Below are 14819 nucleotides of genomic sequence, written 5' to 3'. Positions count from 1 at the left end.
ACAGTGAGAATGTCAAACAGTTTTTGAGCAATTCCGTTATGACTTTTTTTATTCGCACACATCTCCATTGAAATTTGATGGTGGCTTTTAGTTGTCTTACCCTGCCATGGGTCCTCCTCGTTCCAGACTGTACACCTGTCTGGGGTTAAGCAGATACTGGAATTTCCGCAGCACCCTGATAAAAACAAACGAGGACAGAAAAGCATTAACAGACACATAGAGGAATGACATTTTTCAACATATAATCACTGTGAACTTTCCATTATGATTAAAGGCTTAAAGGGGTAATTCACCCAAAAATAAAAATTCTGTCATCATTTACCAACCATTCCAATGTCTTTCCAAAGTCAAATGACTTTCTTTCTTTCATCAAACACTAATGTTGAATTTTTGAAGAATATCCTGGCCACTCTGTACATAATCATTGAATAAGGACTGGTGGTGACAAAAAATACTATAACATATCATAAAAGTTATTATGTATATAAAATCTTGACATCCATCCTATGTCTCTTTGGCACCTTCATGAGAATTCATAAGAGAATGACAATGTTCGATTCAAAAAAAAAGAAGAAAAAATGAATCACTGATGTGATTCACACAAAAGGTCTAAATAATCTAAACAATCATGAATTATTATTTTGGAATAAATTAATGTACTCTAAAACACTAACCTGACATTTATACTTTGTTTTAATAGAACATTAATTATTACATGGACCCTAATAATAATCCGATTGTAATTGGACATAAATGACCTTTGTGTCAAATTCTCCTTCCACTCACCTACCAGACCTATATTCAGACTCTCATCCACAGACACTTTGTTTTAGGTGCAGGATTGGGCATACTTATCCTTGTTTGCCTGTGTACTTAAGTTCCCTTGTTTCTGTTCATTGCTGTTGGGTCTCGTCTATTGTATGGTTTGCTGTTCTCCTTGTATCGATTTACCTGGTGATTTATCAAAGACTGGCTACTACCTTCATCTTCGTGGTCATGTGCATTTACATATCTCAACCTGTGACACCCAGTTGATCAAATAAATAATCAACAGTTTGTTAGTGGCAGCTCTAATGTTGGAACAACATGAGGATGAGTAAATGATTACAGAATGTTCTATTTTGGTTGAACTATTCCTTGAAAAGACCCAGATAGACACACATATGGAGGAATGATATTCTTAAAATATACCATTCCATTATGAAAAAAATCTACACAATCCTGGGAATCATTGGAGTCAAGAAAGACAGAAGCCCATAAACACAGATTGCACACTGTTGCAGCAGTGCTCCTCAATAACCTTGAAGTAATAAAATGATTATGTGGGGGCTCTGCAATGTCCTTCACTTCTAACTGTGTTAGCTACTCTTTTCTTTTAGTATGCAAAGACACAGGGGAAGCGTCTTTAGAGAGAGAGAGAGAGAGAGAGAGAGAGAGAGAGAGAGAGAGAGAGAGAGAGAGAGAGAGAGAGAGAGAGAGAGAGAGAGAGAGAGAGAGAGAGAGAGAGAGAGAGAGAAATAAGATGAGCTGTTATTTTGAGGTGCGTCACAAGCTATGCTTTTATCTGGGGTGATAATTTGAGCACTTATGAACACTGAAGACTTCATTTGCAAAGAACAAAAGAGTGTAGACAAAATGTCAAACCCAACCAATGAGCTTTCAATACGCAGCTCGGGGTTAAAATGGTGGAAAAATACACTCAGTACAGTATGATTCAACGGTGACCACTCTGTTCCTTTGTTTGCATCAAAGAACCACCAAAATGGTCTTTCTTTTTTGGGACCAGGGCAGTTATCACGTCTTTGTTTGAGCACATGTCTAATAATGGAGGATAATCGGCCAATTAATGGTATTTAAAACTGTGTTGCTATGGTGATGCCAGCACAAAATCCCAAAACTGGTCTCCCTGAGGACGTTGAGTGGGTGGTGAGAGCTGAAACAACACCCACATTCTTCCTCCTTAAACAGCATTACTGTCTCCTGCAAGCTTTGATGGTATTTAGGACACTGCCAGCAAGCAAGAAAAAGAGTGGGATTTTTGCTAAACCGGTCTATGCAGATTCGACTGACTTTAAATGGTTAGGCAAACCATTCTCCAACCTTGTACTGCTGTACAGAATATGAAAAATCATGATGCAACAGTTTGAATTTCTAAGATGTTTACCTCTCACCCTGCCGACCACCACTCTTAGGATTAACCAGCACAAGAAGGGGGTGTGTTCCAGGCAGAGGGGTGATCTTAAAGGCAGAAAGGAGGAAAAAAGGTCACAAACACACACACGTACAGCACAGATTTGAAGTCTCAGAGTGCGTCTGATGCCGGCTCACCTGCAGTGCCTGGCCGTCCCCGGTGAACTTGAAACACTGGCCAGTGTCCTCAGGGCTGGTACTGGGGGATGATTCTCCTTCACCTCTTTTGACAGCACATTGACGGTCCTACAGATACAGAGACATTACAGTCAACGTCAACAAAGAGAGATGGAGAGAAAGACAAATGCAATTTAAGAATGCAATTTTAGAAAGAACTGATGTTTTAACATTTCTACAGGTCGTTCTACAAGGTCGTTAGACCAGACATGTTCACAAGTCTCTGTCACGCCCGGCTTTGCCGTGTGGGGTGTGCTCACTCCACCATGGATAGTATTATGTTTGGGCCGTTTCTCTCCTCCCAGTCTGAAGGGGGAGCTGTTTGTTTTAGGTCCATCCGACAACAGCTGATTGGAGGGACTATTTAAAAACATCTCCTGTCGGTTGTTTGGTCTGCTCTGTGCTGCGCGGCTCGGCATTGCTCGGGTCTCCATGCTGGTGGCAGCAGCATCATCCCACTTCTTTTTGCTTTGTATGCATTACACATAGTCTACACTTTACTGATCTGCAACACACTTTTGATTAGTTTTATTTCGTTTCTCATTTACTGACTTGTTACATTTATTGATCTAAATTATGATTTCATCGTATAAATTAATGTTTAATAAATTATGTTTGCTTTAACTTAACAAACGGTGTGGTCTCCCCTATGTCATTGCTACTGTGAGCCAGGTAGTCGTGACATATGGGGGCTCGTCTAGCCATTTGGATCCCGAATTGTAAGTAGACTACTATAATTCGCAATATTGTGTAGGCTGGGTTGCGTGGGTAGTGCTACGTCATTGGTTCACATTTTGTGAATGACACGTACCGGTGATCAGCTGATAGTAGTCTAATCAGCTGGCACGCGTGCGTTGTGATTGTTTGTTGGGGAGTTCCGCATCGGGTGTTCAGTTAATGAATTTAATGTTACTTTATTAGGTTGATCGCTAAAAGTTAGTTCTTTGGTTGTGAAAAAAGTTGGGAGTAGGTTATTTGCGCAGTTTAGAGCAATTTTTGCCAACCATAGTTTGTTTGTTGAGTTTGAGTGGCGAAGTGTGTTTGTATGTCTACTTGTGTTGCAGGATGACAGTTTACGGAGCCTGTTTTATCCCCAATTAGTGCGCTTAGGCGTTGTGGGTTTAGGTTGCTGGTCACTGAAGTCTGAACGAGGGCACCGCCGCGGAGCACCGGCTGAATTGACTTTTGTCGGGACAGTACGATTCCATCGGTATTGGTGAGTAAATGAGCCTTGTTCTTGGACTTAGTGTGAAGATAGGTTAGAATAGTAGGGGGGAAAATGTTTAGGGGGAAACTCCGTTGTTGTCCTGTAACATGAGCTGCATTCCGCTTCACCCGATGTAATTTGTGTGGTTGGAATTGTTTAGTAACCCGAAAGACGTTGAGGTTTAGTTTTGATTATTTGACTGGATTTATTGCTGTTGGGTGTTTATAGACCATAGCCTGGTTTGATTGTGATGGGTGACTCGTAATTTAAGTTGTAATAATGAGTACACTTGAGGCGTTTTTGGTTGCTCCTTCAGTGGTCTTGCTTGCGGCGTTGAAAATGAAACAATTGCATAGTGTGGCTAAGCACTATAAAATTGATGTAACATTGCCGAGGGGAGCTAAGAAGCATGAGCTGCTTGACTTTATTCGTGCGTGTTTGATTGACAATAACGTGTTACCTGACGAGAAATTGCCGGAGCGCTATGGTCAGGGAGAGTCGAGTTCAGATAGTGAGCCCACTCCGAGTTTGTTTGTGGACCCACAGCCAAAATCCAGTATATTAACATTTGAACAGCAAGTCGAAATGTTAAAACTACAACATGATTTGCAAGAAAAAAAAAAAATATTGGAATTGGAACAAGAATTAGCAAGGAAAAAATTAGATGATGAGTTGTCTCAAAGAAGGCTTGATAACGAAATGGACCTTAAAAGGTTAGAAGCTGCACAGAAAGACAAGGATCGTGAGTTGGAATGGGAAAGGCTTAAAAATTTAGAGCAGGAACGTGAGATTGAGCGTACTAGGCTGCAATTAGTAGCTGAAGGTAAACTTGGCAAATCGCAGCAATCTGGCCTGGCCGGTATGATCAAGTTCCTGCCTAAATTTAATGAGCACGATCCAGATGTGTTTTTTTCGTTATTTGAGAATATTGCTACTGAGCAAAAATGGAGTGATGAGGATAAAATTGTATTGTTACAAACTACGTTAATTGGCCGTGCTCAGAAGGCATTTGTGGCTTTACCGTCTTCTGAAAAGAGGGTCTATCGATCCGTTAAGACAGCTGTCTTAAAGTGTTATGAGTTAATTCCCGAGGATTATAGACAGCGTTTTCGATCATGGAAAAAGTCAGACAAGCAGACTTACGCTGAATGGGCTGGTGAATTAACCAGTTTTTTTCATCGTTGGCTTACAGCTGAAGAGGTTGATTCTTTTGATGAGTTGTGTGATATTATAATATTGGAACAGCTTAAGAACACATTGCCTGATCGCATAGCTACTTATATTAGCGAACATCACGTGAAAACAGCAGCAGATGCTGCTGTTCTTGCTGATAATTTTTCTCTCATACACAAGACTCCAGCTCGTGATTTTTGTCCGCGTCCTAACATTAATTACAAAGAACGTCGCTATAGTCGTGTTAATACGGACACATCTGTGTTTTCAAATTCAAGTGCCCGTGGTAAACCATCAGATTTCGATATTAAAACCGACTGTAATTACTGTTTTGGGAAAAATCATTGGAAAAAAAATTGCCCAGTGTTATTGGAGCGAAATCGGGGGAAGGTTGATGGAGGAAAAATTGGTCTCTGTACCTCATCTGTTCCCGGTGTGCGCTCAGGAAGTAAAGATAAGAAAATTCCAGAAAAGACATTGGATTGTGCACAATGTACTGCGTCAGTTGATAAAGGTAATGTACAGAGTGATGAGTTTGAATTTTCTGCATCTATGATAACGGATTATGCACCGTTTGTTACAGAGGGTTTTGTGGCATTGGTTGGAGACGCACGTCGCGTTCCAGTGAAAATTCTGCGTGATACGGGTGCATCAGAAAGTTTCATTTGTCAATCTGTCTTGCCTTTCTCGTCTGAATCTGATACAGGAAATTGTGTTTTAATACAGGGAATTGGTCTTCAGTCATTTCCAGTGCCGCTGCACAAAATTCAATTGTTTTCTGGTTTTGTGAATGGGGATGTAACCATTGCGGTGCGTCCTTCTTTACCTATAGAGGGAGTTGATCTGATTGTGGGTAATAATTTTGCTCATGATCGTGTTTTTCCTGATCAGGTCTCACCACCTCCTGTGGTTAAGATTGGAGCTTCTTTATTGGATGAGTCAGATAGTTGTCAAAAAGATTTTCCAGATGTTTTTACAGCGTGCGCTGTGACGCGCGCTATGGCGAATAAGCAGGATGTAAACTCGTCTGATGTATCCAAGTACACGTCTGCTCAGGTATTTATTCCGCAGTTACCAGTACCTTTGTCTCGTTTTGACATTGCTGAGGCTCAAAAGAGTGATCCAAGCTTAAAGAAATACTTTGAGTTGGCTGTAGATGACAATTTAGATCGCTGTTATCTTGTGAAGGATGGTTTGTTGCTAAGAAGGTGGTCACCTACTGTGGGAAATGATGTGAGAGATCAAATTTTGCAGGTGGTGATGCCTGAAAAGTTTCGTGATGTGGCACTAAAAACAGCTCATGGGGAAACAGCGGGTCATTTTGGGGTAAGGAAAACATATAATCAACTGTTACAACATTGCTACTGGCCACGGATAAAGAAGGACGTTTCACGGTTTGTTCAAACTTGCCATGTCTGTCAGGTGGCAGGTAAGCAAAATGCTGTCATTAAGCCTGCGCCTTTACAGCCCATTCCATCTGTTGGTAAGCCTTTCGAGCATGTGATCATTGATTGTGTGGGCCCCTTACCCCAGTCAAAATCAGGCTGTGTTTATTTGTTTACCATCATGTGCCAAACGACTCGCTATCCTGCTGCGTATGCTCTGAGGACCATTACGACAAGGTCTGTGGTGAAATCATTGTCGCAGTTTATTTCAATATTTGGACTTCCTAAAGTCATTCAAAGTGATCGTGGTTCAAATTTTACATCAAAAAAGTTCGCAGCAGCCTTGAAACAGCTGCGTATCCAGCATAACTTGAGTAGCGCGTACCATGCGCAAAGTCAGGGGGTTTTGGAGCGATTCCACGCCACTCTTAAGTCTCTTTTGCGTGCATATTGCATAGAGTTGAAACGGGAGTGGGAGGATGGATTACCATGGCTTTTGTTGGCGGCTAGAGCTGTTGTGCAAGAAAGCACAGGTTTTAGTCCCAATGAACTGGTATTTGGTCACAAGGTTCGTACCCCATTGTCTGTGTTGTCAAGTGATCTGGATTCAGATGAACCACCCAAGAGTTTGTCCAGTTATGTGTATGGTTTCCGCCGCAGGTTACTTTTGGCATGTAAAATGGCAACCGAAAATTTGACTGATGCCCAAAGAAAAATGAAGCAAAATTATGACCGTAAAGCAGAAGCTCGTGTCTTTAGTCCAGGGGATCAGGTTGTGGCATTGTTGCCTATACCTGGTTCTCCTTTTGGGGCAAAGTATTCAGGGCCTTACAGTGTGGTTCGTCAAGTGTCAGAGACTAATTATGTGGTTGCTACGCCTGACCGTAGGCGGGCGAAACAGTTATGTCATATCAATTTACTTAAGCCATATTATGTATCGTCACGGTCACCTAGTTGTAAGGGTGAATCGTCTGTCTTAGTTGTGGCAAGCACGTCGGTAGCCTCTCCAGAGTTAGAGGATGATGTGCAGGGCCCTGACGATTCCATGCTGCATGCTCGTCTAAATAATTCAGAGACGTTGGGCAAGTTAGAGGGAGTTTTAGATCATTTGGATTTGCAACAGCGGGAAGAATTGAAAGCTCTAATTTTTGAATTTCCATGTCTGTTTTCAGATACTCCGACCTGCACAACTTTAATCGAGCATGACATAGAAGTCGGTGATGCAAAGCCAATACGTCAGAGGTTTTACCGCACTGGTCCTGATAAGCGTAAAAGTCTGGATGATAGTGTCCAATATCTTTTGGAAAATGGTCTTGCCGTACAGTCATACTCTAGCTGGGCTTCGCCCTGTTTGTTAGTCAAAAAACCTGATCATACGTACAGATTTTGTACGGATTACAGAAAAGTGAATAGTGTAACAAAACCAGACTCGTATCCACTGCCTAGGATAGAAGATTGTGTTGATCAAGTCGGTGCGGCTCGTTATGTGAGCAAATTTGACTTGCTTAAAGGTTATTACCAGGTTCCTCTTACTCCTAGGGCACAAGAGATCTCTGCTTTTATTACGCCGTCGGGTCTCTACTCTTATACGAGAATGGCTTTTGGGTTGCGCAACGCCCCTTCTAGTTTCCAGCGGCTCATGAATTGAGTCGTTGTGGGACTGGAGGGGTGCGCTGTGTATATTGATGATGTGGTCTGTTATTCAGACACTTGGACGATCCACCTGGCTCGCATACGTTCATTATTTGAACGTTTTGCGGCTGCAAATCTCACTGTTAACTTAGCAAAGTGTGAGTTTGCTCAGGCTACAGTGGTGTATCTGGGAAAGGTGGTCGGACAAGGGAACGTTCGGCCTGTGAGAGCGAAAGTCCTGGCCATTGACAAATTCCCACGTCCTGTCACTAAGAAAGAATTGATGCGCTTCCTTGGAATGATAGGTTATTACAGGAATTTTTGCTGTAATTTTTCATCTGTCGTTGCCCCACTAACTAACCTGTTGAAGGGTTCAGTTAAATTCAATTGGACTGCTGATTGCCAACACGCATTCGAAAACGCCAAGTCTCTCCTGAGTTCTGCACCTGTCTTGGCTGCTCCTAGGTTGGAGGAGCCCTTCCAGCTGCAAGTAGATGCCAGCCAGGTAGGGGCAGGTGCCGTTCTCCTTCAAAAGGATGAAAATGGGATAGATAGACCAGTTTCCTATTTTTCTCGGAAATTTAATTGTCACCAATTTAACTATTCAACCATCGAAAAAGAGGCCCTGGCCCTTATTTGGGCACTCCAACATTTTGATGTGTATGTTGGTGGTGGGTTACACCCTGTGGTGGTCTTTTCTGATCACAATCCTCTGACTTTCCTCTCTTCTCTTCAAAATACTAACCAGCGCCTTATGCGCTGGGCTCTTTTTCTACAGCCTTATAATCTATCTATTAGACACATCAAGGGGTCTGAGAACGTCATGGCTGATGCTTTGTCACGGGCTCTTGATGACTGTTAAGGGGTGCCTATCTCTTCTCCAGTCTCTAGTTCTTCTCTCTTGCCTCCGGTCTTTCCATTCTTAAATTGCTATCCAGGCGCCAGGATTTGCTGGGTGGGAAGGAGGGGGGGGGGGGATTATGGGAGGTGAGTATGGGTTAATTTTTTGTAGTGGCTGTTGTATTAAAGGGGTGGATGAATGGGGTCGAGAGTTTGGTTTAATCTAACCTTAGTCTTTCGGGATACTGGTTAAAAAGGGTAATGGGTTTAGACATTTTATTGTTTTTTGGGTATAGTTTTTGTTTTTAGTATTGTTTATGGGAAATGGTAGTGAGTAGAATGTAGTTTTACAGAGTCCCACATGGGTCTCTGTTTTGTGGGGGGAGTGATGTCACGCCCGGCTTTGCCGTGTGGGGTGTGCTCACTCCACCATGGATAGTATTATGTTTGGGCCGTTTCTCTCCTCCCAGTCTGAAGGGGGAGCTGTTTGTTTTAGGTCCATCCGACAACAGCTGATTGGAGGGACTATTTAAAAACATCTCCTGTCGGTTGTTTGGTCTGCTCTGTGCTGCGCGGCTCGGCATTGCTCGGGTCTCCATGCTGGTGGCAGCAGCATCATCCCACTTCTTTTTGCTTTGTATGCATTACACAGTCTACACTTTACTGATCTGCAACACACTTTTGATTAGTTTTATTTCGTTTCTCATTTACTGACTTGTTACATTTATTGATCTAAATTATGATTTCATCGTATAAATTAATGTTTAATAAATTATGTTTGCTTTAACTTAACAAACGGTGTGGTCTCCCCTATGTCATTGCTACTGTGAGCCAGGTAGTCGTGACATCTCTAACGTCCATGTCAAGTGTCAAGATCTTTCTATGTGCTTTTTAAAGAAATTAATATTTTATTCATCAAGGATGCATTCAATTCATCAAAAGAGGCAGTAAAGACATATATAATGTTATGAAAGGTTTCTGTTTCAAATAAATGCTGTTTTTTTGTGTGTTTTTTTTTTACTTTTCATTTCATCTAAGAATCTTGACTTAAACTTAAACACCAAATCATCATATTAGAATGATTTCAGAAGGTTCATCTTACACTGAAGACTGGAGGCTGAAAATTCAGCTTCGCCATCACAGGAATAAATTACATTTTAAAATATATTAAAATAGAAAGTTATTTTAAATTGTAATATTTCATAATATTACTGTACTGCATTTTTGATCAAATAAATGTAGCCGTGTTGAGCATAATAGACTTCTTTCAAAAACATGAAAACAATCTTACTGACCCCACACGTTTGAATGGTAGAGTACATAAAAAAATAGATTTCCTTGATTATTGTGTCATATTGCTGATGAGACATTATATGATATAACTAACGCAACTAATATATAAGGGTTTATTGCAATTATTTTATCTTGAATACCATTTACTTTTAAAATAAATAGTTTATTCATAAAGTTGAGAAAGCAGGGACAGCACACAACAAAAAACACATCCTTTATGCACATTTTTCTTACTGTAAATTCTCAGTCAGTAGGATAATTTTTCTTTGTTTTTGTGACGGAGTGCACAAGATATGTCCTTTTGAGCAAAAATATTTCTCTTTTATTGTAGATGTAATAACTGGATAAAGTAAACAGCCAATGAGAGTAAGTCGAGCCTCAATTCAATTCTTTACTGATATGAGTGTGACATACCATCTCTGTGTTAGATCAAAACATTGCTTTTTGTAAAAATATTTGCAAACTACAGCAGCATGCAGGAACTGTATTTGTATTCCCTATATACTATAGACTACTCATTGTTTCCAGTGGGAAAGAGGCCCATTAAGATTTTGTTGCGGTCTCCGACCTACCCATTAAAAAATTTCTCCTGTGCTTCTTGAATTTTAGCATATCATGTGCAGTGGAAAAAAAACATAACTCACCAGAACAACAGGGCAGATGTACGAGGGCAGGAGTGTGTGATCTTTTAACGGTCCACCATCACATTCAGGCTTCACATTGGACGCACACTTGTTATGGAGCTGGAAAACAATACAAAATACAAATATAGATGAGGAGTGGTGGAGAAAGACACATCAACAGACTGGAATGGTCTGGATCTTTTGTTCCCACTAATTTAAACAAGTAAGAAGACGTAAAATGTTAGGAGCAAAGGGGACAGCAGGATCTGTACTTGAGAGAGAGAGAGATTGTGCAGGAGTATATAATGTGATAAAAAAATCATTATGGAGAGAATAAGCCTTTAGATGAGTGTTAAGTGCTGACACTTATCTTTATTACAAAGGCTATTTTAAAACAAATCAGCCACATCCACCAAATGCTGTGAAAACTTAGAGAAGAACACCACCAAGTGGTGTTAATAAGTATTACATATAAATGGCTTTTATAAAATAGATAAAACCACAAATTACTCTGAATTATATTCAGTCTTTTTTTCTGTGTTAGCTCACGGTCTCTTGCAGCAGAAAAATAAATTGCAGAATCATATATGAAAAACTATAAATAATCATATTGATGGATTCTAATTATGTGACAGTCTTTAAAAATAATAAATGAATGATGTATGGTTGCAAGAAATGTTACTAAAACATAAGAGTTTCTCTTGTTGGTCACATTATATCTATTTATACTCACAGTGATTTGACACCAAACACAGTGAAGGCCTGTTAGACCTTGATAGCACTTAATACTGCGGTGACATTTGTCACATTTTGTTGGGGAGTTGCCCTCAATCCAAACATGCTGCATAGCCTAGAGATCCATTGAAAAGATGAAAGATGAAAGTCATTGTTTGTGAAATATTCAAACAGCCCATCTAAACATCACTGAAAGTATTATCTTGAACTGTTCAATGCAATTGTATTGCCCTTTACACTCAAATTAAACTCCACATCACTTAACACATTCTGTAAAATCATAAAATAATGACAACATTTTGACCTTATATCTTCCATCTCTGTGGTAGTTAATGAATGGGGAGCTTAAGTTCAAAAGAGGTGTCAGAGACTATTAAAACAGTGTCGCATGATCTCACTTTTCCCCCTCTAATTCTCAGTACTAAAAAAGCCGTTACACACAGGATGTTCTCATAACCTCCCTGACATGTCTACAGAACATTACTTTGAGATTTAACCAAGAGTTAAGGGTCTGGGAAGTTGCCTTGAGTGAAACTGAACTGGACTGCGGTCAGTGGATAAAATAACACATAACATAAATCTTCTATAATAGAACACTGTGTTTGTTAAACTATGAGCTCTGTACTTAATAGATCAATCTTGGACTCATAGTTTTTTTTGTTTTTTTTTTACTTATTAATTTATTGTTTCTGGCCCTATTCTTCAAAAGAAGATAAACCTTCAGTTTATACAGAGTGGTGAAGTGTTCATTTGTAAGCGTATGTTGCTGTTTATGCACTCACATTGGTGTGTCTGCGGGACTTGGCGTAGGTGCTAATGCAAGGAACAATGTCTTTGGACACACAGCGCTCATGGACTGTGTACTTGCATACTGCCAAACAAAAGAGTGAGAGACTGAAGGGAAACATTTCAAATAAAAAACTGCACACCTTCCAGTTAAACACAACAAATTTCAATGAATACAGATAGACAGAACAAAAAGATAGAAACAGAGAGACAGACAGACAGACAAACATATATATATATATATACATACATACATACATACATACATACATACATACATACATACATACATACATACATACATACATACATACATACATACATACATACATACATACATACATACATACATACATACATAGATAGATAGATAGATAGATAGATAGATAGATAGATAGATAGATAGATAGATAGATAGATAGATAGATAGATAGATAGATAGATAGATAGATGGATGGATAGATGGATAAAACTAAACAGACCGACAAAGACAGATAGACAAACAGACAGAAAGGCAGACAGATAGATCGATCGATAGACAGACAGAGATACATATAAACAGACAGACAGATATCAGACAGAAAGATAGACAGACAGACAGAAAGAGACAGATAGACAGACAGACAGACAGAGATAGGCACACAGACAGATAGGCAGACAGACAGATCGAGAGAGATAGGCAGACAAACAGATAGAGATAGGCAGACAGACAGTGAGACAGAAAGACAGATAGACATATAGACAGACAGATAGATAGATAGATAGATAGATAGATAGATAGACAGACATATAGACAGACAGATAGACAGATAGGCAGACAGACAGGCAGAAAGACAGACAGACAGACAGACAGACAGACAGACAGACAGACAGACAGACAGACAGATAGATAGATAGATAGATAGATAGATAGATAGATAGATAGATAGATAGATAGACAGATAGGCAGACAGACAGACAGACAGACAGACAGACAGACAGACAGACAGATAGATAGATAGATAGATAGATAGATAGATAGATAGATAGATAGATAGATAGATAGATAGATAGATAGATAGATAGACAGATAGACAGACAGATGGGCAGACAGACAGACAGACAGATAGGCAGACAGAATGATGGACAGACATACTCACTTGAGCAGCAAAGGCCCTGTTTTCGTACTCCTAACAACATTGTGTGGCAGTAATTACAGTATGCTGGCTTGTTGAAATGCTTTAGTCTCCATACGTGCTGCCCATCTTCCTGTACATTCTGAACGTAGGCGAAAGAAAAACAGGAATTGAGAAACTACATTTTTATGTGCTGTTTACTTTTTACACCTCACAATTACTTTTTTCCTCACCGTCTCCATTCCCAGCAGTACCAGAAGTGGTATGGTGGTCATTCCTCCTCTGATCCACTCCTCTAGAGTGACCGTTCCATCCCGGTCATAGTCAATCTCCTCCATCATCTCCTTAAGAATCTACAATTTTAGACATTAAACAATGGACAATGAGATGGATTTCACTATGCATGATGGGACGGCCTGGTGGTAAAGTTTAAATTGATTCATACCGGCCGTAGTTCTGTAGAGTCCCATTCCAGGTACTCGGCTACATGGACCATCTGATTTATTATACGGTCAAGCTCCTAAATTTACAAATATAATTGCTTTACACATCATAGACAAAAAAGCATAAAGTTTCAAATTCACTTTTCACACATCCTGTTATTATACAGCTTTCTCTAAATATCAGTTCAAAATTTTAAACAAAAGTATGGCTTTAAGGTGTATTTTCTCTCTCTCTCTCTGGTGCGGGTTGGGGTGGGGGGTGGTGGAGTGTTTTGTTTATTTTTATGTATAACATTCTTTTTGTAAACATTTTGTGAGACTTGGATTTGTTTTGTGTTTGTATAAAAAAACTGCTACAAATAAAATTATTAAATAAAAAAAAAAAATTAAAAAAAAAGATCAGTAATATACGAGTCACTCTCTGAATCACCAAGGCCTGATAGTGCAAAGATGAATGAAACAGAATCAATGAGAGGATAATAATAATATTACAAAATCCCAAAGAAATGAAATGACTATCAACCCAACACAATGACGTCACACATGGAAACTACGAACTGTATTAATCCCACAATTTAATGTGTACTGCATTATTAACTCTTTGTCAACAACATCTAACCAAGTAAAAATTCTGGACACACTTCACCATTGTACATTTTAACAGAGATTTAGGACTTACCGAACTGTCCAGTAGGCCATTGCCATCTGTGTCGTACAACCTGAACATGACTTTAGGGTGAGAGATGAGAAAGATAAGAGACTGAATCTTTTTGTAGTTTGAAAAACATTTGTCAAGTACAGACCCCATGCTAGCGCCTGGAGTCCAGGTTATCTATGGACAGACTAAGGCAGCTAGTGAGGATTAGCTTTGGGCAGAAGTAATTTCCTATGCTAAAGAAAGCTTGTCTACACATGGCAAACAAGGACAAGAGCGGAGATAAGCCTTTACGGAATGAAAGCGAGAGCGAGGAATTCTAGAAGTCTCCTCCTGTCATTCTCACCATGTTTAGGTCAGAAGTCTGCATTAAAACTCCCAAAGGTGTGGTTGGGTGTATCTACATGTAAAAGTAACTTATAGCTACTATAGAAAGATTTTTTTTTAAATAAATTAATTATTTTATTCACCAAGGACGCTTTAACCTGATCAAAACAGACAGTAAAGGAATTTATAATGTTACAAAAATATTTCTATTTCAAATAAATGCTAATCTTTTGAAATT

At 39.6% G+C, this 14819-nt stretch overlaps 1 protein-coding gene across 4 annotated transcripts in view; it reads right to left on the bottom strand.

Moving 5' to 3' along the window:
- dgkg (diacylglycerol kinase, gamma) overlaps nucleotides 1-14819 on the bottom strand; it is a 147860-nt gene that overhangs the window by 72151 nt on the left and 60890 nt on the right. For all 4 annotated transcript variants that reach the window (XM_077216586.1, XM_077216585.1, XM_077216588.1 and 1 more), the window contains 10 exons: nucleotides 14279-14328; nucleotides 13602-13676; nucleotides 13390-13509; nucleotides 13181-13298; nucleotides 12038-12126; nucleotides 11254-11370; nucleotides 10542-10640; nucleotides 2329-2436; nucleotides 2165-2238; nucleotides 101-175 (listed from right to left, as the gene is read on the bottom strand). In XM_077216586.1, the coding sequence (XP_077072701.1) occupies nucleotides 101-175; nucleotides 2165-2238; nucleotides 2329-2436; nucleotides 10542-10640; nucleotides 11254-11370; nucleotides 12038-12126; nucleotides 13181-13298; nucleotides 13390-13509; nucleotides 13602-13676; nucleotides 14279-14328 (925 nt within the window). The remainder of the gene's footprint in view (nucleotides 1-100; nucleotides 176-2164; nucleotides 2239-2328; nucleotides 2437-10541; nucleotides 10641-11253; nucleotides 11371-12037; nucleotides 12127-13180; nucleotides 13299-13389; nucleotides 13510-13601; nucleotides 13677-14278; nucleotides 14329-14819) is intronic.

Source organism: Siphateles boraxobius, unplaced genomic scaffold (assembly GCF_051911475.1).
Source record: "Siphateles boraxobius isolate OS27281-9 unplaced genomic scaffold, OSU_SipBor_1 7, whole genome shotgun sequence".
Lineage (NCBI taxonomy): Eukaryota > Metazoa > Chordata > Actinopteri > Cypriniformes > Leuciscidae > Siphateles > Siphateles boraxobius.
This window is presented reverse-complemented; position numbering and strand designations above follow the sequence as displayed.